The sequence below is a fragment of the Tursiops truncatus genome, chromosome 1, assembly GCF_011762595.2.
Source record: "Tursiops truncatus isolate mTurTru1 chromosome 1, mTurTru1.mat.Y, whole genome shotgun sequence".
Taxonomy (NCBI): domain Eukaryota; kingdom Metazoa; phylum Chordata; class Mammalia; order Artiodactyla; family Delphinidae; genus Tursiops; species Tursiops truncatus.
In genome coordinates, this window is record NC_047034.1 from 143,564,601 (window position 1) to 143,590,627 (window position 26,027).

At 40.6% G+C, this 26,027-nt stretch overlaps 1 protein-coding gene across 1 annotated transcript in view; it reads left to right on the top strand.

Moving 5' to 3' along the window:
• Positions 1-26,027, top strand: part of AGBL4 (AGBL carboxypeptidase 4) — a 1,267,959-nt gene that overhangs the window by 729,532 nt on the left and 512,400 nt on the right. The window contains exon 5 of the mRNA XM_019937625.2: positions 5,548-5,764. Within this exon, the coding sequence (XP_019793184.2) occupies positions 5,548-5,764 (217 nt within the window). The remainder of the gene's footprint in view (positions 1-5,547; positions 5,765-26,027) is intronic.

Below are 26,027 nucleotides of genomic sequence, written 5' to 3' on the forward strand. Positions count from 1 at the left end.
GTTTTCTTTGGGTATATGCCCCGTAGTGGGATTGCTGGGTCATATGGTAATTCTATTTTTAGTTTTTTGAGGAACCTCCATACTGTTCTCCATAGTGGCTGTATCAATTTACATGCCCACCAACAGTGCAAGAGGGTTCCCTTTTCTCCACACCATCTGCAGCATTTGTTGTTTGTAGATTTTCTGATGATGCCCATTCTAACTGGTGTGAGGTGATACCTCATTGTAGTTTTGATTTGCATTTCTCTAATGATTAGTGATGCTGAGCAGTTTTTCATGTGCTTCTTGGCCATCCATATGTCTTCTTTGAAGAAATGTCTATTTAGGTCTTCTGCCCATTTTTGGATGGGTTTGTTGTTTTAATATTGAGCTGCATGAGCTGTTTATATATTTTGGAGATTAATCCTTTGTCCGTGGATTTGTTTGCAAATATTTCCTCCCATTGTGAGGGTTGTCTTTTTGTCTTATTTGTAGTTTCCTTTGCTTTGCAAAAGCTTTGAAGTTTCATTAGGTCCCATTTGTTTATTTTTGTTTTTATTTCCATTACTCTAGGAGGTGGATCAAAAAATATCTTGCTGTGATTTATGTCAAAGAGTGTTCTTCCTATGTTTTCCTCTAAGAGTTTTATAGTATCCGGTCTTACATTTACATCTCCAATCCATTCTGAGGGTATTTTTGTCTGTGGTGTTAGGGAGTGTTCTAATTTAATTCTTTTACATGTAGCTGACCAGATTTCCCAGCACCACTTATTGAAGATACTGTCTTTTTCCCTTGTATATCCTTGCCTCCTTTTTCATAGATTAGTTGACCATAGGTGTGTGGGTTTATCTCTGGGCTTTCTGTCCTGTTCCACTGATCTGTATTTCTGTTTTTGTGCCAGTACTATACTGTCTTGATTACTGTAGCTTTGTAGTATAGTCTGAAGTCAGGGAGTCTGACTCCCCCAGCTCCGTTTTTTTCCCTCAAGACTGCTTTGGCTATTCAGGGTCTTTTGGGTCTCCATACAAATTTTAAGATTTTTTGTTCTAGTTCTGTAAAAAAATGCCATGGGTAATTGGATAGGGATTGCAATGAATCTGTAGATTGCTCTGGGTAGTATAGTCATTTTCACAATATTGATTATTCCTATCTAAGAACATGGTATGTCTGTACACCTGTTTGTATCATCTTTAATTTCTTTCATCAGTGTCTTATACTTTTCTACATACAGGTCTTTTGTCTCCCTAGGTAAATTTATTCCTAGGTATTTTATTCTTTTTGTTGCAGTGGTAAATATGAGTGTTTCCTTAATTTCTCCTTCAGATTTTTCATCATTAGTGTATAGGAATGCAGGAGATTTCTGTGCATTAATTTTGTATCCTGCAACTTTACCAAATTCATTGATTAGCTCTAGTAGTTTTCTGGTGGCATCTTTAGGATTCTCTATGTATAGTATCATGTCATCTGCAAACAGTGACAGTTTTACTTCTTCTTTTCCAATTTGGATTCCTTTTATTTCTTTTTCTTCTTTGATTGCTGTGGCTAGGACTTCCAAAACTATGTTGAATAATAGTGGTGAGAGTGGATATCCTTGTCTTGTTCCCGATCTTAGAGGAAATGCTTTGGTTTTTCACCGTTGAGAATGATGTTTGCTGTGGGTTTGTCATACATGGCCTTTATTATGTTGAGGTAGGTTCACTCTATGCCCACTTTCTGGTGAGTTTTTATCATAAATGGATGTAGAATTTTGTCAAAAGCTTTCTCTGCATCTATTGAAATGATCATATGGTGTTTCTTCTTCAGTTTGTTAATATGGTCTATCACATTGATTGATTTGCATATATTGAAGAATTCTTGCATCCCTGGGATAAATCCCACTTAATCATGGTGTATGACCCTTTTAATGTGTTATTGGATTCTGTTTCCTAGTATTTTGTTGAGGATTTTTGCATGTATATTCATCAGTGATATTGGTCTGTAATTTTCTTTTTTTGTAGTATCTTTGTCTGGTTTTGGTATCAGGGTGATGGTGGCCTCATAGAATGAGTTTGGGAGTGTTCCTTTTTTGTAACTTTTTGGAAGAGTTTGAGAGAGATGGGTGGTAACTCTTCCCTAAATGTTGGATAGAATTCACCTGTGAAGCCATCTAGTCCTGGCACTTTGTTTCTTGGAACATTTTTTAATCACAGTTTCAATTTCTTTACCTGTGATTGGTCTGTTCATATTTTCTGTTTCTTCCTGGTTCAGTCTTGGAAGGTTATACCTGCCTAAGAATTTGTCCATTTCTTCCAGGTTGTCCATTTTATTAGCATAGAGTTGCTTCTAGTAGTCTCTTAGGATGCTTTGTATTTCTGCAGTGTCAGTTGTAACTTCTCCTTTTTCATTTCTAATTTTATTGATTTGAGTCCCCTCCCTGTTTTTCTTGATGAGTCTGGCTAATGGTTTATCAAGTTTGTTTATCTTCTCAAAGAACCAGCTTTTAGTTTTATTGATCTTTGCTATTGTTTTCTTTGTTTCTATTTCATTTATTTCTGTCTGATCTTTATGATTTCTTTCCTTCTGCTAAGTTTGGGTTTTGTTTGTTCTTCTTTCTCTAGTTCCTTTAGGTGTAAGGTTAGATTTTTTATTTGATATTTTTCTTGTTTCTTGCGTTAGGCTTGTATTGCTATAAACTTCCCTCTTAGAACTGCTTTTGCTGCATCCCATAGGTTTTGGATCGTTATCTTTTCATTGTAATTTGTCTCTAGGTATTTTTTGATTTCCTCTTTGTTTTCTTTAGTGATCTCTTGGTTATTTAATAACATATTGTTTAGCCTCCATGTGTTTGTGTTTTTTTTATGTTTTCTGCCCTGTAATTCATTTCTAATCTCATACCATTGTGGTCAGAAAATATGCTTGATATGATTTGAATTTGCTTCAATTTACTGAGGCTTGATTTGTGACCCAAGATGTGATCTATCCTGGAGAATGTTCTGTGTGCACTTGGGAAGAAAGTGTAATCTGCTGTTTTTGGATGGAATGTCCTATAAATATCAATTAAATCTATCTGGTCTATTGTGTCATTTAAAGCTTGTGTTTCCTTATTAATTTTCTGTTTGGATGATCTGTCCATTGGTGTAAGTGAGCTGTTAAAGTCCCCCACTATTTTTGTGTTACTGTCGATTTCCTCTTTTACAGCCGTTAGCAGTTGCCTTATGTGTTGAGGTGCTCCTATGTTGGGTGCATATATATTTATAATTGTTATATCTTCTTCTTGGATTGATCCCTTGATCATTATGTAGTGTCCTTCCTTGTCTCTTGTAACATTCTTTCTTTTAAAGTCTATTTTATCTGATATGAGTATTGCTACTCCAGCGTCCTTTTGATTTCCATTTTCATGGAATATCTTTTTCCATCCCCTCACTTTCAGCCTGTATGTGTCCCTAAGTCTGAAGTGGGTCTCTTGTAGACAGCATATATATGGGTCCTGTTTTTGTATCCATTCAGTGAGCCTGTGTCTTTTGGTTGGAACTTTTCATCCATTCACCTTTAAGGTAATTATCACTATGTATGTTCCTATTACCATTTTCTTAATTGTTATGGGTTTGTTTTTGCAGGACCTTTTCTTCTCTTGTGTTTCCCACTTAGAGAAGTTCCTTTAGCATTTATTGTAGGGCTGGTTTGGTGGTGCTGAACTCTCTTAGCTTTTGCTTGTCTGTAAAGCTTTTGATTTCTTTATTGGATCTGAATGAGATCCTTGCTGGGTAGAGTAATGTTGGTTGCAGTTTCTTCCTTTTCATCACTTTAAATATATCATGCCACTCCCTTCAGGCTTGTAGAGTTTCTGCTGAGAAATCAGCTGTTAACCTCATGGGATTTCCCTTGTATGTTATTTGTCATTTTTCCCTTGTTGCTTTCAGTAATTTTTCTTTGTCTTTAATTTTTGCCAGTTTGATTACTGTGTGTCTAGGCATGTTTCTCCTTGGGTTTATCCTGCCTGGGACTCTCTGTGCTTCCTGGACTTGGGTGGCTATTTCCTTTCCCATGTTAGAGAAGTTTTCCACTATAATCTCTTCACATATTTTCTCGGTTTTTTTCTCTCTCTCTTCTCCTTCTGGGACCCCTATAATGTGAATGTTGTTGCATTTAATTTTGTCCCAGAGGTCTCTTAGTCTGTCTTCATTTCTTTTCATTCTTTTCTTCTTTATTCTGTTCTGCAGCAGTGAATTCCACCATTCTGTCTTCCAGGTCACTTATCTGTTCTTCTGGCTCAGTTATTCTGCTATTGATTCCTTCTAGTGTATTTTTCATTTCAGTTATTGTATTGTTCATCTCTGTTTGTTTGTTCTTTAATTCTTCTGGGTGTTTGTTCTTTAATTCTTCTAGTTCTTTGTTAAACATTTCTTGCATCTTCTCGATCTTTGCCTCCATTCTTTTGCTGAGGTCCTGGATCATCTTCACTATCATTATTCTGAATTCTTTTTCTGGAAGGTTGCCTGTCTCCACTTCATTTAGTTGTTTTTCTGGGGTTTTATCTTGTTCCTTCATCTGGTGCATAGCCCTGTGCCTTTTCATCTTGCCTATCTTTTTGTGAATGTGTTTTTTGTTCCATAGGCTGCAGGATTGTAGTTATTCTTGCTTGTGCTCTCCGCCCTCTGGTGGATGAGGCTATCTAAGAGGCTTGTGCAGGTTTCCTGATGGGAGAGACTGGTGGTGGGTTGAAGGGATTGTTGCTCTGGTTGGCAGAGCTCAGTAAAACTTTAATCTGCTTGTCTGCTGATGGGCGGGTCTGGGTTCCCTCCCTGTTGGTTGTTTGCCCTGAGGCAACCCAGCACTTGAGCCTACAGGCTAATGGCAGTCTCTGGGAGGGCTCACGCCAAGGAGTGCTTCCCAGAACTTCTGCTGCCAGTGTCCTTGTCCCCACGTTGTGCCACAGCCACGCCCCACCTCTGTAGGAGACCCTCCAACACTAGCAGGTAAGTCTGGTTCAGTCTCCTGTGAGGTCACTGCTCCTTCCCCTGGGTCCCGATGTGCACACTACTTTGTGGTGTGCCCTCCAAGAGTGGAGTTTCTGTTTTTCCCAGGCCTGTCGAAGTCCTGCAGTCAAATTCCACTAGCTTCAAAGTCTGATTCACTAGGAATTCTTCCTCCCATTGCCAGACCCCCAGGTTGGGAAGCCTGACATGGCACTCAGAACCTTCACTCCAGTGGGCGGACTTCTGTGGTATAAGTGTTCTCCCAGTTTGTGAGTCACCCACCCAGCAGTTATGGGATTTGATTTTATTGTGATTGCTCCCCTCCTACCATCTCATTGCGGCTTCTCCTTTGTCTTTGGATGTGGGGTATCTTTTTTGGTGAGTTTCAGTGTCTTCCTGTCGATGATTTTTCAGCAGTCCGTTGTGATTCCAGTCCTCTTGCAAGAGGGAGTGTCCAACCTCTTTTGATCATAGATTGGTATATGTTGTTGTCCCTGGCCACCACCTAGGTTTCTTGATGTTACAGTTTCAATCTTGGGCATTTATTCCTACTGATTACATTTTGAAGCTTGAACAACTGTCTGATATGCCCAAATTTCTTTGTATCTTTCAGGCAAAGACTGCCACCTAAAAATGTCTACTACTACCGCTGTCCGGACCATAGGAAGAATTACGTGATGTCCTTTGCATTTTGTTTTGACCGAGAAGAAGATATTTACCAGTTTGCTTACTGCTACCCATATACGTACACTCGCTTTCAGCATTACCTTGACAGCCTGCAAAAGAGAAACATGGATTACTTCTTCCGGGAGCAGCTGGGTCAGAGTGTGGTAAGGCCCATTCAGAAACGGGAAAGCTGGGGGAGGAGCTTAGCACTGGTTTTTATAGAATGCAAATAATAGATATTGGTGCTTTGTAGACTATATGCTCTGGAAATTTAAAAAAATCATTGTTTTTTGTGTGTAATATTTTGCTACTATGGCCACCAGGAAGTCGAAGAATAGGATAAGGCAGATGCGTGTCCTTCTGAATGAAGCTGATAAAGCTCTCTAACAAAATACAAAAGTTCTGGTGAATCCCCAGAACTGTGAGATAAAAAGAAGGCTCTACTGGGTGTTACAAACGGTGTGAAAGCATTTTATGAGTCTAAGCTTACGAGATGAAGAGTAAATTTGCTTTTTAGTGAATTTAACTTGACTGCAGTGTAGGTTAGCAGGTGGTGTGCAGTATGGTTGTGCTGTCCAGTGTGTTCTATCTCTGCCATCTATTAGTTCCCCAACCCTTCTTCCTTCCTCAGGTTTAGTTTTCTGGGTCTGGAGATTTCAGTCTTAAATTCTATATTAGTTTCCTATTGCTGACATAACAAATTGCCATGAACTTGGTGGCTTGAAACAACACAAATTTATTATCTTACAGTTCAGGAAAAGTCTGAAATTGGCCTCTTTGGGCTAAAATCTAGATATCAACAGGTCTGTGTTCCTTCTGGAGGCTCTAGGGGAGAATTCATTCCACTACCTCTCCCAGTGTCTAGAGGCTGCTTGCATTCCTTGGCTCGTGGTTCCCTTTCAGTCTTCAAAGTCAACATTGACTTATCAAGTCTTTCTCATGCTGCACCACTCTGATGCTGAATCTCCTGCCCTCCTCTTTCACTTATAAGAACACTTGTGATTACGTTGAGCTCACGCAGATAATCCAGGATAATATATCCATCTCAAGATCTTTAACTAAATCACATCTGTAAAGTCCCTTTTCTCATGTAAGGTAATATATTCACAGGTCCCAAGGATTAGGACTTGGACATTTTGGGAGAAGGGGTGCATTGTTCTGCCTACCACACTTTCCTACTGTCTTTTCCTCTTTTTCTCCCTGCCCATCCCAGGATCTAAAAGTGTCCTTCACATTGGATGCATAGGTTTTGTTCTCTGTGGTCAGAAATACTTCAGTTGCTAGTAAAGAATATCTTCCCTCTACTCTAATCCTCTTCCTAACAGTGCTTCTGATGGGTGCCATGTATATCTGGTGCCTATATCTTTTGAACTGAGAATTGGGACACATGGTATATTAGTCAGCATGCTAGTAGGAAACAGATGGCAGCCTCACATTAGGATAATTTGAGGAGAGCTTAATAAATGGGCTGTTTACAAGGTGCGGGCACTGTGTACAGAAACCACGGGGTATAGTGCAGTTCCCTGGGGCTAGTAACAGCTCAAAGGGTGTGAAGGGATGAAATGGTTAACAGAACCCAATAGTAGAGAGTCATGCAGTGGGCCATCTTGAGTGGAACAGTGACCTTCAGTTGAGGAAAAAAGTTAGCCTGAGATGATCCCACAGGGAGGGAGCTGAGAAAAATAAATACATAGAGCTCATTCTCTTACTTCCCTCTGATCTACTGCTAGGGGGTTCCTACTGGCCAACCCAATTGGAAATCAGAGGGCAAGAGAGCCCACTGAAGTAATCCATACAGATAAGTTTCCCTGAACAAAGAAAATGATGGAGAAGGGCAGAGAGTGGTTATAGAGAGCCAAATAGAACATATTAGTCACACATGGTCTGATCAACAATGTATTACTGGAAACAGTAGATTATTTCAGGTGGGACTGTTGGAGAAATCCTGAGACGAATGTTTGCCAGACATATGACTTATGATATAAATTAAGAGAGAAAGAGTTTCATTCAATACTTGTGACTTTTTAAGTGTGGGATCTGTTCGTTTCATTCTTGTGTCCACTGCAGCCCTCTCTTAGATTTATGCCAGGCAGAATGTAGGTGTACATTGAATGGCTATGGAGTAAATTATTGAATGAATGAAAGAATGAATTAAGATATACCCAGAGACAATGTGAAGAGCTAAGAGCATCAGAAAGCTGATAGGAGGAATAATAAGATAAGTTAAGCTTCCAATAACTAAAATACAAAATACATACCTAAAATAACAGCTCATTAAATGAGACAGAAGTTTATTTCTCTTCCATATATAAATCTAGATGTAGACAATCCGGAGCTGATAGTGTGGCTCTGCTCCTTGGAACTCTTAGGGAGTCAAGTTCTTCCAGCTTTCTGCCATCCCTGGGATGTGGCTCTCAAACTCAATGTCAAATGTGGAATTCTGTCACATCCATGTTCCAGGCAGCAAGATTAAGAAAGTAGGCGGAGAAGGGAGAAGATACAGTATTGTGGCACTTTCACGTTCATCCCATTAGATAGAACTCATATCCACACTTAACTAAAAGAAGGATGAGAAATGAAGTCTTCATTCTGGGTGGGCATGTTTCTAGCTAAAAATTAGTAGTCCTATAGATATGTAGGTGAATTAATATTGAAGGACATCCTGAAGTCTCTGCCATAAGAAGCTTGAATTATGTGTCCAGCTCTAATACCAAACTACTCATATGACCTTGAATGTTACTTCCCTTTTCTGGGGACAAGTTTTTCATCTATAAAATGAGAAAGTTGAAGTTGATAGGGGTTTTTAAATTATTCTTTGAGGAATTCCTCAGTTAGAATAAAATAATTCGAGACTGCTGTCCTACTTCAGACCCTGTGAGGGGTACTGTAGGGATATATAATGGAGTATACAAGTCATGGTGTACTTCCAGAAATGTATTCCATACCAGAGGAAATAAGACATTTAAAAAATATATATTATGCTTTTTAAAGTATATAATTAAGGATCCCATGAGTTGTTTAAAGAATTTATGGTCAGACTAAACACCATGGAGAAGATGGGCTTTACGCCGAGTCTTGAAAGATGGGTAGGATTACTGAATACAGAGTTGGCGAGAAGGTAGCCCAGAGAGCAAGAAACAGCCTGAGTCATTGCATGATGATAGTTGGTCAGAAGTCTGGTTTGATTGGAATAGGGAACCTTCCTACTGGAAGATAAGGATAGACAGGAAGATTAGGACCAAACTCTGAAAAACCTTGATTGTCATATTAAAGAATTACGGCTGTATCCTTTATTCAGATTCAACACACAGACACTAGGTCAGGCACTTTATATGTACTGTCTTACTTGTTTCTCACAACAGTTTTGTGGGGTAGGCAGAATTATCCCAGTTTGGGGATAAATAATCTAAGGCTAATAAGTTACTTGGCTAAAGCTACATGGCTAGTTCAGGACTAGGCCAATATTTAAACCCATGGCTTCTAATGCTGTGCCCTGGCACTTTGATGGACTCATTGCTCCTTTCCACATTGGACCTACGAAAATCAATAGTAGATTTTGAGAAAGGGATTATACCTTATCCAAAGCTACATCTTAAGAAAGTAAAGTTAGTGGAAGTGCAGGGTGTACCTCTGCTGGCTAAACCAGATGAGGGGAGCTCTGTGGGTTGGCTCCATCCCCCTGATCTGGGTCTCGAAGCAGATACCAGAGACATTAAGGCCTTCTGGCATACTCTTGCAGACAGGACAGTTCTTGGTTACCAGGGCATTTGATATGGCTTGTGACTGAAGCCACCACTATAATTAGTTAATCCCTACTCCAATTTGGAGGGAGGATAATTACAAGTAGGAAGGCTAAACATGTCAACAGACAATTCTTAGAGAGAGCAGGCAAGAAGCAAGATTTTGAATTTCTAGTGCTGGAACTATTAATCACCATGGGCATAGCTGCTATTGCTACTAATTATATCATCCAAAATGGCATTTTATTTTGTTACTTACCAGTGGCCCTTTCTAACACCAGCAAACAAAATCCCTGTGTGCATACATCAAAGCCACAATCTGACATTTAATTTAAATACATCATAGGAAAGATCTTTATTTTCTTGTTGTTATAACACTTTTATTGAGGTATAATTTACATACTGTAACATTAACCCATTGTAAGGGTACAATTCTGTGATTTTTAGTAAGTGTATAGAGTTTTACAACTATCACCACAATCTAATTTTAGAACATTTCATCATCCCCAAAAGTTCCCTTGTAAATCCCCACTTCCACTCCCAGCCCTAGGCAACTATTCATCTGTTCTCTGACACTGTAAATCTGCCATTTCTGAACATTTCCTGTAGGTGGAATCATGCACTATTTAGTCGTCTTTTGCATTTAGCACCTTTCACATAGCATTACATTTTTGTGGTTCACTCATGTTATAGCATCCATCAGTAGTCCATTCATTTTTAGTGCTGAATAGTATTCCATTGAAAATATATACCACACTTTCTTTTTCTGTTCTCCAGTTGATGGACATTTGGATTGTTTCCAGTTTGGGGCTATTATGAACATTCATGTGCATATCTTTGAGTGGACATGTGATCACATTTCTCTTGGGTAGATTTCTAGGAATGTAATCATTGGGTCATATAAGTTCACATTCAACTTAAAAAAAACAAGAACCAAAAAACGTGCCAAGCTGCATTCCAAGTTAGTGCCATTTTGCATTCCTACCAATAAGGTAGGAGAGAGGGTTGTAGTTTCTCCATGTGCTTGCTAACACTTGGAATTACCTATATTTTTCATTACAGCTATTTTATTGGGTATGTAGTGAAATCTCATTGTGGTTTTATTTTGTGCTGCCCTAGTAACTAGTTATGTTGATTATATTATAATGTGCTTATTTGCCATTCATATATCTTCTCTGCTGAAGATCTTCTCTGTTAGTTTAAACCTTTTATCCATTTATTTAAAAATTGGGTTGTGTTCTTATAATGAGTTTTGAGAGTTCTTTATTCTGAATGCAAGTCCTTTGTCAGATTCATGCTTTGCAAAATCCCCCCCTAATCTATACCTTTAATCTATACCTTAAACCTATACCTTAATCTATACCTTTTCATTCTCTTAACCATGACTTTTGAGGAATAGGAGTTTTTAATTTTGAAGTCCAGCTTACCAGTTTTTTCTCTTAGGGATCATGCTTTTGGAGTCTTATCTAAAAGCTGCCCATCTGAAGGCCACAAAGATTTTCTCCTATGTTTTCTTCTAAAATTTTTATAATTTCCACTGACATTTAAATCCATGATCCATTCAGAAGTAATTTTTTATATATGGCATGAGGTAAGGGCCTTAAGTTCACTTTTTTTTGCATATAGATATCCAATTGTTGCAGCACCATTTGTTGAAAAGACTAACCTTTTTACCCATGAACTATCTTGGCACCTTTCTCCAATGCCTCTACTCAGTTTTTCTTTTTTCTTTCCTATTTTCAAGGCTAAATTTTCAGGGAGTCAACCCTGTGTCTGTGTAGGTCAGCTATGATTGGACTGAGTTTGTGCTCATCCACTCTGAGTCTGTAAGGCTTCCATCCTCTGACAGTGGATTTGTGTGTGGGTATGGGGAGCACAAAGTTCGGGCAGTTTTCAAGTCTGACCTGGCTTTTACTTTCCCTTTTGTGTTGTGTTCCCTGTGTGCATATGTGAAGCCTCAAGGTTGTTCATGTGTGTGTTGCTGCTTTAGGCTTCTTCTCAGGTCTCTGATGAGCCTGCACCCAGTCTCAGCCAGCATGTTCTTGTCCCAGTTATGCAACTGTGGGCCCTTCTCACTTGCCCACAGACAATGCTGCTGGGTCTGGGCACTGCCTACTTCTCCAAATTAACTGAGTCCCTTCGACCATGACAGAGAAGCTGCCAACCCTCACAGCCTGGCCTGTCCTAGCATTCACCAAGCCTGGGGGAAGATGGAACCAATCCAGGACAGAACATCATATATTCCCATTCTTATTACCTGAAGTTCAGCAGCTTTTAAAACATAATAGTTTTGAGATTGTTGTCAATTTGGTCAGTTTCCAAAACACTGAAATGGTTGGTGGTTTCAAATTTGTCCAGCTTTATATTTGTTTTTTGGGGATAGCATTTATCAATACTCTCATTCCAGCATAGCCAGAATTAGATTTTAACTGACTCACATGAGTTTTTAAATCATATAGCCCTTGTACTGTCAGACATAGTGAAATATTGCATTATTTTCAAATGTCATTGGACTAGAGGAACCATAACTCGTGTGTGTGTGTGTTTTGAAAGTATTAGATGGAGAGAGTGATTCCCATACTTAGGGATACTTGCCAAAAGGAAGTGTCTAACAAAGAAAATAGTCTGATAGTGTATTTTAGGGAATCACTAGAAATTCATTTATATGAGAATAATATTGTCTAGGCTTTACCACTGGCTAGCTCTATGACCTTGGGAAAAACATTTCTCTATGGGCCTTAGAAAGTCAGACCAGATTATTTCAAACATCCCTTCCAACTTCAACGTAAATTATGGTTCAAATGTTGATGACATCCTTTTGTATGTTCTAAGTCACTCATTAGCTTGTTGTAATGTTGCCTTTCAGTCTGCCCTTTATTTTATAACAATGGTAGTTACTGAGTGCTTAGCATGTGCCAGACCCAGTGCTATGACTTTTATATGCATCCTTTCACTCAGTCCTCACAACACCCCTATTATATGGTTAGTACTATAATTGAATGCCTAACATGTAACCAGCTTGTCTAAGCTCTGGGGATACAGCAGTAAAAACAGGCATAAATACATGCCTTCATGGAGCTTACATTCTAGTAGAAAGAGACAGACAGTATTGGAGAAATTAAATCAGGAAAGGAAATACATTTTGGGGAGAAGCCTTCACTTAGAAGGAAGCATTTAAGCTCTGGGCTATAAGTATTGTCTTCTCCCATTTGCATTTTTAAAAGCTGAGATTCAGTGAGATTAAATAATTTGTCTATATCATGTAGCTGGGATTTGAAGCCACGCCTTTGTGGACCCCAAAGAATGGACTCTAAATCAATCCTGGATAAGGACGTATTCTGTTCACATATACAGTTATTTACTAAATTCTTCCAAAGCCATTCCTCAATACTACAAATATCTAGTAAACACCTTCTACCTGTCAGGCTCTATATTGGGTGCTGGAGACAGAAAGATGAATACAAAACACACCCTGCCCCTAAGAAATACTCCATGTGCTGGATGTCACAGACATAAAGGCTAATAATAGCAATGATGGTAAGAAACTTGATGTAATAGAAGTACGAGGCAGAGGAAAGGCACAAGGGAGGAAATGAAGCATTAAAGAAAGAGGCATCTTGAATTGAGAATCAAAGCATGAATACAGAGGCTGAGACACTTGGTGAGCCCTGACTATTTAGTGTGGTTCCAAATGACAAGAGCACAGGGTCAGCAGAACAAGAACAAGAGGAATGGTGATTGGGAAAGAATGAGAGGTAGGTGGAAGCTGCGTCAGGAGGGCTTTGAATGCCAAACTCAAGAATTTGGACTGTATCCTGAGGGCAGTGAGGAACCAAGCAGGAGGGAACATGATCATTGTGGCACTTAACCCTTCCATCTCCAGGCTGCCTCTGCTGATGGCAGCTGGTCTAGAAGTCAGGTTAACTCCTGCCTGTCTGTCCCGTTGGCTTTCCTTTTCTCAGGCAGAGATATTTCACAGGACAAGAGCACTAGGAGGAAAACTTTACTACCAAGACACACGTATAGTGATGATAATGTCATAGAAATACCCAGAAAAGCTTGTCTCTTTGATCTTAACATTTCACACAATTTCAGAGTTGGCAAAGACTATAGGGTTCACACTCAAATTTAACAAATATGTTAGGCATTTCCTATGGGCAAGGACCTAAACTGTATAGAACAGCATCTTCTCAACATTCGAGAAATATGACTTTTCAACCAGTATTCACATACCTCTTGAGGCAGCCTGAGCTCTATCCCGATGACAAATAAGTCATACCATCCCCAGAAGGAGCTGTCTCCCTGTAACCTCCTCTCTTTGGTTCTACCACCACCCTCTGGGCCCACCCTGCATGTACTTGCTCCTCTAGCCCCTGGACAGGCCTGCAAAGATAGCAAGACAGTGGCCACAGCCCCCTCATGAATCTTCCCTTCTCCAACCTAATCCCGTTCTTCCTCCTCTCCTCCCTCGTAATTCTACATTTCTTCATATTCCATGGTTTCTAAACTCTGTACCTTCTTTGTTGTTCTCTAGACATGATCTAGGTTGTTAATTTCCTTCTTAAAATACCAGAACTGAATGTAAAACTCTGCAGGTGATCTAAGCATGCCACAGCAGAATAGAACCATTGCCTCTCTTGCTCTGGATCCTAGATCGCTAGAAATGTAGCCAGAATTTACATTTGCTTTTTTAAACAATGAGGCCTTCATGTAGTAAATTTTTGTTATTGTTCTTTAAATAAAACTTATTTTTTATTTCTTGGATAGTCTTTTTTAAAATAAATTTTTATTTTGGAATAATTTTAGATTTTTAGAAAAGTTGAAAAGGTAATACATATAGAGAGTTCCAACATATACTTCACCCAGTTTTCTCTACTGTTAGCAGCTCAATATCAAAAAAACAAACAACCCAATCAAAAAGTGGGCAGAAGACCTAAATAGACATTTCTCCAAAGAAGATATACAGATGGCCAGCAAACACATGAAAAGATGCTCAACATCACTAATTATTAGAGAAATGCAAGTCAAAACTACAATGAAATATCACCCCACCCCAGTTAGAATAGTCATCATCAAAAAATCTACAAACAGTGCTGGAAATGGTGTGGAGGAAAAGGAACCCTCTTACGCTATTGGTGAGAATGTTAATTGATACAGCCACTATGGAGAACAGTATGGAGGTTCCTTAAAAAACTAAAAATAAAACTACCATGTGACCCAGCAATCCCACTACTGGACATATACCCTGAGAAAAACATAATTCAAAAAGACACATGCACCCCAGTGTTCACTGCAGCGCTATTTACAATAGCCAGGACATGGAAGCAACCTAAATGTCTATCAACAGAGGAGTGGATAAAGAAGATGTGGTACATATATACAATGGAATATTAGCCATTAAAAGGAATGAAATTGGGCCATTTGTAGAGACGTGGATGGACCTAGAGACTGTCATACAGAGTGAAGTTAGTCAGAAAGAGAAAAACAAATACTGTATATTAACGCATATATGTGGAATCTAGAAAAATGGTATAGATGATCTTATTTGCAAAGCAGAAATAGAGACACAGACATAGAGAACAAGTGTATGGATACCAGGGGGGAAAGAAGGGGGTGGGATGCATTGGGAGTTTGGGATTGACATATATACACTATTGATACTATGTACAAAATTGATGACTAATGAGAACATACTGTAGAGCAGAGTTCCCCAACCCCCGGGCCATGGACAAGTACCGGACTGTTGCCTGTTAGGAACCGGGCCACACAGCAGGAGGTGAGTGGCAGGCGAGCGAGCAAAGCTTCATCTGCTGCTCCACATCGCTCACATTACCGCCTGAACCATCCCCCACCCAACCCCCCCACCCCGCATCCGTGGAAAAATTGTCGTCCACAAAACCGGTCCCTGGTGCCCAAAAGGTTGGGGACCGCTGCTGTGTATCATAGGGAACTCAGTGCTCTGTGGTGACCTAAATGGGAAGGAAATCCAAAAAAGAAGGGATATATGTATATGTATAGCTGATTCATTTTGCTGTACAGTAGAAACTAACACAACATTGTAAAGCAACTATACTATAAAAACTAATTAAAAAAAAGAAAGTTAAAAGATCATATATAACCATGAAACATTTGTCAAAACTAATAAATTAACATTGGTACATTACTATTAACTAAACTACAGAACTATATTCAAATTCTGTCAGTTTTCCACTAATATCCTATTTTGGTCTCACAGGATACCACATTGGCCTATACTAATAGATTTTACAAGTATAATTGTGACCTCTTACATTTATCCTAAGTTTAAACTTACTGGTTTTTAGTCCTTTGTTCTAGGTGATCATTTTGATTCTTGGATTCTCTTATCTGCAACATTAGTAACATCACTCAGAATGTTTAAAGAATATATTTTTTAAGAGTTAGTTTAAGGCAAGGATACAAGTGTTTATAACAGGATAAGACCTGAGACGAAGAACAGAGATCCATGTATATTACCAGATACTTCTGTGGAATGCCTAGTTTGGCATTTTTATTTCAATCCCTGAATTTGATTTTGCTACTAACCCCAGTAGCGTAAGTCACCTAAGTGAACAAGACTTTACTTGTCTCCAAGTCAACTCAATTAAATTCAATTTAGTTCAATTTAATTTAGAATCTCTTATGTACCACGTGCCATGACAGATCTAGAGATAAACAAAGTGTAGTCCCTTCCCCCATTTCTCCATCTTGTCCATAAGGATCATATGTAAAGTTTTATGAAATGGCTAGTTCAAATACATGATGAGTGCGGGAGAACCATATGGCAAAGGACAAAATTTAGAAAAAGGAGCAGTCTCTGGGGAAGGGCCTGGCTAGGTGGGGCTCTACAATGTGGACCCTGGGCAGTAGGAACTCCCACCAGGACTCCAAGCCCTTCTTGTGAGACTGGCTCCCAGATCAGCAGAGTTACAGTGAGAATGGTCTGGTGGCAAAGGGAAGATTCTGAAAGCCATATCTTGAAAGATTTTCAAAATCTAAGCCAAACTAAGAATCTGGGAGTCAGACCCTCCCCCCCAAAAAAATGCAAAATCATAAAGCTGAAGTGAAGATAGAGAACATAGTATAATCAGACAAAGCCAGAAAGCTAGGTAAGGATGAAGAGGAGCATAGTGGATAAGTATAAGGAATTCTGGAAGAATATAAGATACAGAGCTTGACAGCTTCCACTACAATCCTTGTGTGGACTTGTGTGGAAAGGCCAGGATCTCAGAAAGGAGCTAGAGGTGACCGATGACCTTGTGGGCAAGAAACAAGAAACAGAAGGTAATACCACAGAAAAGAGGCTAGAGAGGCCAGCACGCTTCTGATCAGCATGATATCTTCAAAATAAGGTAGTCCCCTTCCATTCTTTCTCTTCCTTCTCCTTTTGTTCTTTCTTCCTCTTTGAAGTAAAACATCATGGAGTTGCAGCTGGCAACATGACCAAACAAATGTATGAAAAATAATTACATTTGGCTGAGTTTTAAATTGAGTAATTGTTGGAAGTCAGTAATCTCAATTATCAGTCCCTAATCTACCTCTCAGGAGAGTTCTATGGACCCCCATCTGCACCAAACCTTGTTCTGATCAGACACTCTAAATTAAAAAAGCTTAGTGGTTTGGGCTGCCTTCCAGCAGGCCACTTCACAAGTCACCACTCTCTTGGCATAGTTTTTACTATTCCCTCCAAAAAGAGTCCAGATTAATTGAAGGCAGGTACATCCTCTCAGCAACTGGCTGAGGGGCTTCCAACCTACCCTACTGATGTAGGTGATCCTTCCACTCTAAACCTCAGCTCTTGGCAAACATGGGCCTGAAGAGGAGATGTGGGGAATCTAGCTGGATTCTCCCTCTGCTAGAACAAGTAGACACGTGTCTGCTATACCTCAAGCTGCAGAGGCTGACCCAGACTACCACACACCTGTTCCAAACCTGGGTTTCTCCAGTTCAGTGAATGCATCACTGTCATGCCTGTTGCCCATGTCAGAAACCTGTCCTGTTTAATTCCTTTTTATTCACTCACCATATACTATCTGTCACCAGGTATGATCAAGGCTACAACTCAATATCCTTAGAATCTATGTCTTCCTTATCTTTGCTGTGAGTGCCCTAGTTCAAACTATCTGGGTCTCTCAGGAAGTTACAACAGCTTCTTTAGCGTAAGAGCACAAGATGTGAGGTGAATAGCTTCCAGGCTCTCTCTCTCTCTCTCTCTCTCTCTTCTACTCACACAACTATGTCAGCATTACATGGCTGCCAGAAAGTCCCAGACCTCCTCCTAACCTTGTGTTTCCCCTCACTTCCTCACTGATTCGCTGGTACCTGAACAAGAGACAGAATAACCTCTCAGCTAGGTTGCCAGATGGCATCCTTCTTGCTAACAGATTTCTATTTTTAGATCATTCTTTCCCCTCCCTTTTAAAAAGACATCATATAAAAAGACATATTTTGAACTTTATGCTATCAGTCTATATAATCCACTACCACTTCTTATTGCTGTCATCTGCTCACTTCTTGGACACTTCCCTCAAACATGGAGGACTTTGGTTCATAATTATCTTTTTCGCCACATTGCTGCCACCATGTTGAGTGATTTCAGTATCTGTGAAAACGACCCATTGAACACCTGGGCTCTGTTTAAGCTAAAATAACAAATTCTATCATGGTCTGCAAGATCCTGCATAATCTGACCTCTGCCTGCTTCTTCAGCTTCTCTCATACCCTCTTACTCTGCTGTCCATGCCCTAACCACACTGGCCTTCCTACAGTTTTTTTCTGTGAGCCATGGATTCTCTCCCTCACTTGCATACACACCGGCCCTCTACCTGAAATGTCATTTCTCTGTGGTCCTTTGCCCAACTACTTCCTATTCTGCTTTCACTATCAACTTGAACATCACTTCCTCATGGAATTTTTCCCTGATGCACTGTTCCCCAGACTAGTTTGAGAGCCTGTTTCATGCATCTATAATATACTGTTTCCTTTTAAAATGCTTATCACTCTTCTGGTTGTTCATTCAATATCTATCTTCTGGTCATAGATTTAGGGAATATTTTTGTATTTAAGGTACGTATAGGACTAGGGGCAGGTGGAGAATTTGTGCTGTTGCAGCCAAAATTCCTTCTTGCTACCTCTCTGTGTGGTCATATTTTGTTACGTCCTCTGAAGCACATTTCCATTTTGTTGAATCAGAGGTGTATAACATTAGGGCACAAGGTCATTTCTTTTATGTGAGTCATAGAATGTGAAAGCCAAGAAGAATCTTACGTGTCTCTAGTTCTGGGGTTTTAAAACCATGCTCCCTGTATCTCTAAGGAAAGATCTGGGCTCTGAACAGTACCTTAGGGGCCACTGAGGAGGGAGGGGAAAGAGGAGCTTCTAAGAAGTCAGGGCACTGGCCTCTCTTGCCTTCCCTTGCCATGCATAACAGTGCAGCCCCTACTTACTGGCCTTCCTCGTAGACAGTTTTAAGAGAGGACTCAGCTGCTAACAATGTTTGCAAACTTATCCTTCTTTCTACAGCTGGAGACATTGGGGCCCAGAGAGGGGAAGTAACTTTCCTGAGTCACCCAGTGAGTTAGTGGGACAGCTCTAGCTGGAAGCCCAGCTGCTGACGCATAGGTTGTCCACTGCAGCCCACTGCTTCTCACTCCCAGACCTATCTGCAAGGTTTGCTTATTTGTCTACTCTTTCTGAAGACATTAACTGAGCACCTACAAGGCAATGAGAAGGAAATTAGATGCCTTAATCAGTAGTGTGAGCTACATGGGTTAGAACCCTGACTCTGCCACTCACTAACTGTGTAACCTCTGTGCCTCTGTTTCCTCATACATTAGTCCTCCTTTCAGTAGATATCCAGAGAAACCCATTATTCAGTCATAATTTAAGTAAAAAGGTCAGGAGGCCTAGAGCCATGGTAGGATTTGAATTTTGCTCTGCCCCTTAAATCTTTCATATGTCAGCTTCTCTAAGCCTCATCTGCAAACTAGGCATTGTGATTTAGCTTCAGGGTTTGGTCGTGGCAAGAGGCTTCTAGTACATGTTAGATAACAGATGTGAAAGTGCCTCCTGAGTTGTTTCTTATTACTTGGATACAGTGCATTTGTAATACCATATTTCCCTTACCAGACTCTCAGCTCCCTGAAGGTATACAATTTGTCATATTAAAATGAGAACAGGTAACATTTAGAGTACTTACTACATACTAAGCATATTCTAGGTACTTTATTATCTCACTTAATCAGCTCGACAACCTTATAAAGCAGGTACAACTATTGTCCCCGTTTTGCAGATGAGGACACTGAGGCATACTACTCATAAGTGGTAATATCTGTATGGAAGAAACCAAGGTATAGGTGATTGGTGAGGAGTGGGAAAAGAACTTGTAGGAACATGGAAGAGGCCCCTAACTCAAACTGGGGAATCAGAAAGTACTGTATAGGTGAGGTACTATTTAAGGTCTCTTTTAAGACACTTAATGGGTGAGAAGGACTTTGGTGATGTGGTAGAGGGTACGAATTGGAAAGGTATCTAGAAGGTCATGCTCAAGATTGGCTGAACGCTGTGGAGAAGGAGGTTTGGGAGTGCAGAGAGGAAAGGCCTGGGTCTGTCAAAGGAAACAGTTTGGGGAAAGCTGTGGCTGGTGGTGGGTCCCAGCATAAGTCCCCAGTGCTAATGCCACTGCTTAGAGCTCCCTTGGGGATCATCCCTGCCTAGAGTAAATCACCATCAATATAAAAAGGGAAAGAGAAGGGGGAAAAAAGGAATCAAAATCATCATCAACTAGTTCTGACATTATCTCTTGGCCATTCCTAAAAGACAAAAGTGTTACAATGACAGTGGTTGGAAACTCAGAAAAATGGTCACGGTGGGTGACTTCTTAAAGGCTCTCAGGGAAAAGAAAATAGAATCAGTTGCAGATCATTATTATCCATTTTCTAACAAAAGTGTCCTGGTGCAGGGAGACTTGATAAATGAACTCGACATTTTCCTAGAATCCTATTTCCTAGCATTCAGAAATATGGTTCCGGTGTTAAAAAAAAAAAACCAAATCACTGACTACAACTTTTGGCCTTTTTAAATTTATTGGCTTAAAGAAGGTCTCATAAAGGTAGGATTTCAAAGCAACTTGCAAAATGATTTTGATTCAGAGTCTGCAGTCTTACTTTCAAGAAGTTCACTTTGTATTCCTTTTGGTGACTGTGCCAACAACCAGTGATGGCTTGGGAACAATATGATGGGACGTGTTGTTCACAGCCCATAGCAAGGACAAAGCACAGGCCTGGCAAAAGAGGGGTATGAGTCACCCCACACCATTGCAGTTGAAATTGGAAAATACAGGTGAGATTTGACTGATGGCCAGCCCCTGGCTAGAATCTGTGCTCCGTCTCCGAGCAAGCTGTTGAACTTCCGAGGGAGTCCTTTAGCTGGTACGGCTGAGGGTGCAGTAACCCTCTCCCAGGGCTCTGCTTGTCTCTGTAGGACTGTTACCAGAGGTAGGAGAGGAGAGGTGGGAGGGAAACGGGTCATGAGCTACCTGCCAGGGCCTCCCGGTGATTGGACATTCTCCCAGTGAGGCTGCTGCTGTGGTTGCCTTTAACACTGCTGACCGCTGCTTTCTCCCTTTCCTGCTCCCCTGTTCTCTTTTTTATTGGCCAGAAATTTTATTTAAATGTGCATTTATCTGTAAGAAGTAAAACTGTCAAATTCTTAGAAGAAAACATAGGAGTATATCTTTGTGATCTTAGGTTAGGCAATGGTTTCTTAGCTATGACACCAAAAGCACAAGTAGCAAAAGGCAAATTGGATTTTATTAAAATTAAAAACTTGTGCTGCAAAGGATACCATCAAGAAAGTGAAAAGACAAGCTACAGAATGGGAGAAAATAAGTTCAAGTACGAAAAGCCCAATTTAAGTATGGGCAGTGGATCTAAATATACATTTCTCCAAAGAAGATAAATGGCCCATAAGGACATAAGGGAATACTCAACATCATTAGCCATCAGGGAGATGCAAGTCAAAACCACAGTGAGATATCACATCCCAACTTCTACACTGTCTGTAACAAAAGAAGACAGATAATAACAAGTGTTGGGGAGAAAGAGGAGAAATTGAAACCCTCATACATTGCTGGTGGGAGTATAAAATGGTGTAGCTGCTGTGGAAAACATTTGGTAGTTCCTCAAAATGTTAAACATAGAGTTACTCCATTACCCAGCAATTCCACACCTAGGTCTATATTCAAGAGAACTGAAAGCTTATGTTCACACAACGACTTGTACATGAACATGTACGGCAGCATTATTCATCATAACCAAAGAGTAGAAACAACCAAATGCCCATCAACTGATGAATGGATAAATGTATTGTGTATCCATACAATGTATTATTATTCAGCCGTAAAAAGGAGTAGAGTACTGATACATGCTATAACATGGAATTTATTCCTCTTTGTGATTGTTCAGTTGCTGGGTTCACGGTAAATTCTCAAGAATTTTTTGTTGAATAGATATATTAATTCACATCTCTCTTTAAAGGAGAAACTGCTGAAAATGTTCAGATTCCTTCTTTGCCTTCCCAAAGAGATATCATTTCAGAAAAGGAAACATAAAAATCCCACCCTGTTTTCTCTACTGTGCCTTGGATTGGATTAATTTATTAAATGTTGGACTTTTTTCTAAATTATTTAACTTCATCCCCCAATATAATTTGATTTCTCTGGCTTATTTACCAAACTTTGGCAATAAAAGACAGTTATTTGCTAAAAAGAGAATAGAGGTATTCGCTTCTTCAAATTCTATTTATAGGAAAGGTAGTTTCTACTGAATTTCCTACATTTAAAGTGGATAATAATAAGATATTATTATGCACTGCAGCCATTCGAATTAGCCTTCTCTTTTTCATTCAATAATATTCATACATATTTAAAAGTTTCCTAACTTTGTCTATCTAGGTCAGCAGAATATTACCCAAGCTTGATATTGTTGGTCCAAGACATTTTACGGGAGTTGGGGGAAGATACATGGAGGGGACTTTTTATCTCTTTCTCTCATTCATGATGCCTGTACTGCAGGTGGCTGAAGTCATACAAGTTTAGACCTAGAAAGACCCTGAAAGATTAGTTTTCTAACACCTTCTTCTCCCAGCTGAGGAAGCTGAGGCCTAAAAGCAGAATAGGTATGCAGTCTCTGAGAGTATGATCTTGATTTCCTGATCGGGACTCTTACGTTCTTTGCATTTCGACAAAGAAGAACGCCTTTAGTCATGTTATCTACCATTTTCTCCCCACACACTATGTGTCAGGCTCTGTTTTCACCTTGTCTCATGTAATCATGTCGTCTTTAGGACTAACGATACGTTGCTATTGTTATTCCCCTACACAGATGAAGAAACCAGGGCTCAGATTAACTTACTTGCCTGAGCTCACGTAACTAGCATGTGGTAGAACCAGGGTTTTGTACCCAGCTTTGTCTGACTTCAAAATGTAGGCTCTGTATTCTGCATGGATCCTTTTACTGACTACTCTGTGTTACTGTGGGGATCTAATAGGACTGTGGAAGCACTCACTCGGAAGGGAGGCGGCCTTTACTCTCTGGAGTCCCCAGGGTTCCTTCTCAGGGCAAAGTTGCCTCTTGGGGCTCTGTTTTGCCTCCTTCCTGGCTTGCCTCGTGACCCAGCCTGCCTTCCTCTTCTCTGTGACTGTGATCCTACCCTTGTTCTCCTGGGCTTCCTGCCTTTAACTTACTTGGGGAGGCTGATTCAGTCCTTCTAGCTTCTCCCCATCTTTGCCCCCAGAAACAAGGCCATAGGCCCTCTTCTGTTTTGGGTTTTCTGTTACACCCTGCAGGTACAGACTTGGGGAACAAGGTAGCAGATGAAGGTACAAGCAACAACGAGGCAAGGCTCTAGATTCTCTTGGTGTTTGTTCTTGCTCTGGGCCCCTGTTCCTCCTTGGTTATCTCTTAGTGTGTGGAGCTCATCTGGCTGCCCTTCCCTTAGGTCCACCCTTTCTTAGGTCTAGGAAGGCCTCCTCCTCCAGGAACCTCCCTCTGTGCAATCTGAGGGCCTGAATATGGTCAGGAGGAATGATAGGTGTGTTTCCATCTCTGAGATCTTCCACGGTACTGGAGCCTCCCACACGTAACTGGGTCTCTGCCCTCTCCAGCCCTGCTCTGCCCGGGAATGATCCTCTTTTGGTTATTTCCTCTCAGAACTGATGAGGTCCAACTTGGACAGACCATCACCTGTTGAGGGTGCCACAGAGATGGGGAGGGTGCTCCTATCCTGGGATGAGGAGTGTGGCTGAGGTTCCATGGAGTCACTTATAGGCCTAAGGATTTGTAATTTTGTGATAACGGATCTACACTTTCTTTGAAGGCTTGAAAGTACCATGTCCATGTGAGGAGGCATTATGATTAAATGCTATTAGTGGTGACAGTAGTGACGACAACAGTCACAGTAGTAACAACCACCATGCTACTCTCTCAAATGGAAAGAGAATGTAGAAGTTTTGGAGTCAGACAGATCGGCATTTGAATCCCATCTTCACCACTAATTCATTACCAAATTAAGCAACTTATTTCACATTATTCAGCCTGTTTCTTCACCTGCACATTTTGGAAAAATAACCCTTTAATTTTCGTGGCATTTGTCAGGAGTGACGTAAAGCAAAGTTAAAATTTATTGAGTGCTTATACGTGTCACACGAAGTGAAAGCTAAGCTCTTGGTATGTAAATATCTTGTATAATTCTCACAACAACCTTTTGAGACATATTCTGTTACTCTGTCCCTTTTATAGATTGAGAAACTGATGTACAGAGAGATTAATTAACTTGCCTAAGATCACATAGCTAGTAAGAGGTGGAGCTGGGACTTGGGATGTAAGCATAAATAATGTTTCAAAAGTCTGTGATTAAAAAAAGATCAGGTCTATAAAGTGTTGCCATATTGCCTGATACACGTTAGTTCTCAGTTGGTAACTGTAATTTAACAGCATATTGAATTTGTAAAGAACTACACAAATGCAGAGTGTTTGTTTTTGTTATCTTTAAGACTTTGTCTCTTTCTGATCACTTAGTAAGCAGTGCCTAAAAAGCTGTGTTTACAAGAGAAGGGAGTGAGATTTGGTATTTATGTGCTTACTACTATCAAGGTGGACAGCCACATCTGATAATCTCGGCTCCAGCTGGTTTATTTTAGGAGGCCTAAATTATTCACTTGGAGTGTCTGGACTGATTACATTGACCACAGGAAAAAATGCCAGCACAGCCGCCCACTTCAGCTGGCTGTGGGCCAGGCTGGTCTCAGAGGAGAAGCAGCTTTCCTTGAGGTGGGGCCTCCTCATGCAGATGTCAGTGTGTGTGTTGGGGGAGAGAAAGGGGATATGTTATTGTCCCCAAGTTATGTGCTGTTCTGAAACCCCTAGAAGTCTCCTCAGGACAGAATTTACCGTCATATGGCGTATAACTAGTCTCTCGTCCAAGAGCAGAGCTTCTCCACAACATCCCAGTGGGTGACTATCCAGGCTCTACAGACATGCATTAAGGCATGGGGAGCTCCCTGCTCCCCATAGCAGCTGTTCCAACCTCAGACAGCTCATGTCTCCTGTTCTCCTTCTGTGGAGCCAGGGAAGGAGTCATTGGTGGACTTTTAAAGATACAGTCAAGGTGCCTGAAAGGCACACAGAGAAACTAGAATGGAAGGAAGAGCCTAGGGTTTTGTTTTGCTTTGTTTCTGGTTGTGGTGCGATTGTCATGTACGGGCCAGTGAGTGATGAAGTCAAACTAATTTTATATTAAGTACACTTGGGCTGCTCCGTGGAGGGTGGCAGAGAACATTGTTAGGGAGTTCTCTAACAAGTAAGACAGCAGTAAGAAAAATGAAAAAGTGATAAATTCACAAACAATCTTGGAGTTAAAATTCACAGAACCTGTGGTTAATTGAATATTATAGGTTAGGGAAGAGAGAAATCAAGCACTACATCTAGGTTTCTGGCTTTTCTGAGCTGGTGAATGGCAGAGCCACCAAAATGGGGAAGAAGGGGATTCTGGGGAACGTGTTATGTTCAGCCAGACCATTCAGTATCCAGAAATGTATAGCAAACTCACATGCATTTCTAAGAGGTTCAGTCGAGTCAGGAAGAACTTCCAAGCAACAGTTGGTATTGGAATCAGGTGGGTGACGACCTATAGCTTCTTCTCCCCTCAGTCCCTCACCACTCTCTGGGGCCTGCAAGCATGCTCCAGTCTCTAGGAGAAGAGGTGGTAAGGATCTGAGGTGGGGCTTTCCAGGTTTAGGTGGAGACTGACCTTGTATTCCAAGAAAGGCACTGTGACCAACTCTGACTCCATTGGCGTGTAAGGATCAGGGCCTCACTTCAGGTGTGTGTTCTAGCCTAAAACAGCAAGATCCCAACTGTAGGGAAGACTAAGTCTGCTTCTGTACTCCCTGCCTTGTCAGGACTGGCCCAGGAACTGAGCACGGCTAACCTTCCAGGTGGAAACAGCAGTGCCTGCAGAATCGGAGTGGAGACTGGGGGAGGCAGGGGCTAATAACTTTTGCCTCTTTCTGCTGTCCCGCTTGGTAACTTCATCCTAGATTTGCTGCTTACTTGGTGTGCTTTGGTATAACTGCAGCTCCTCAGCTTGCCGTGTGGGAAAAGACAAAGCC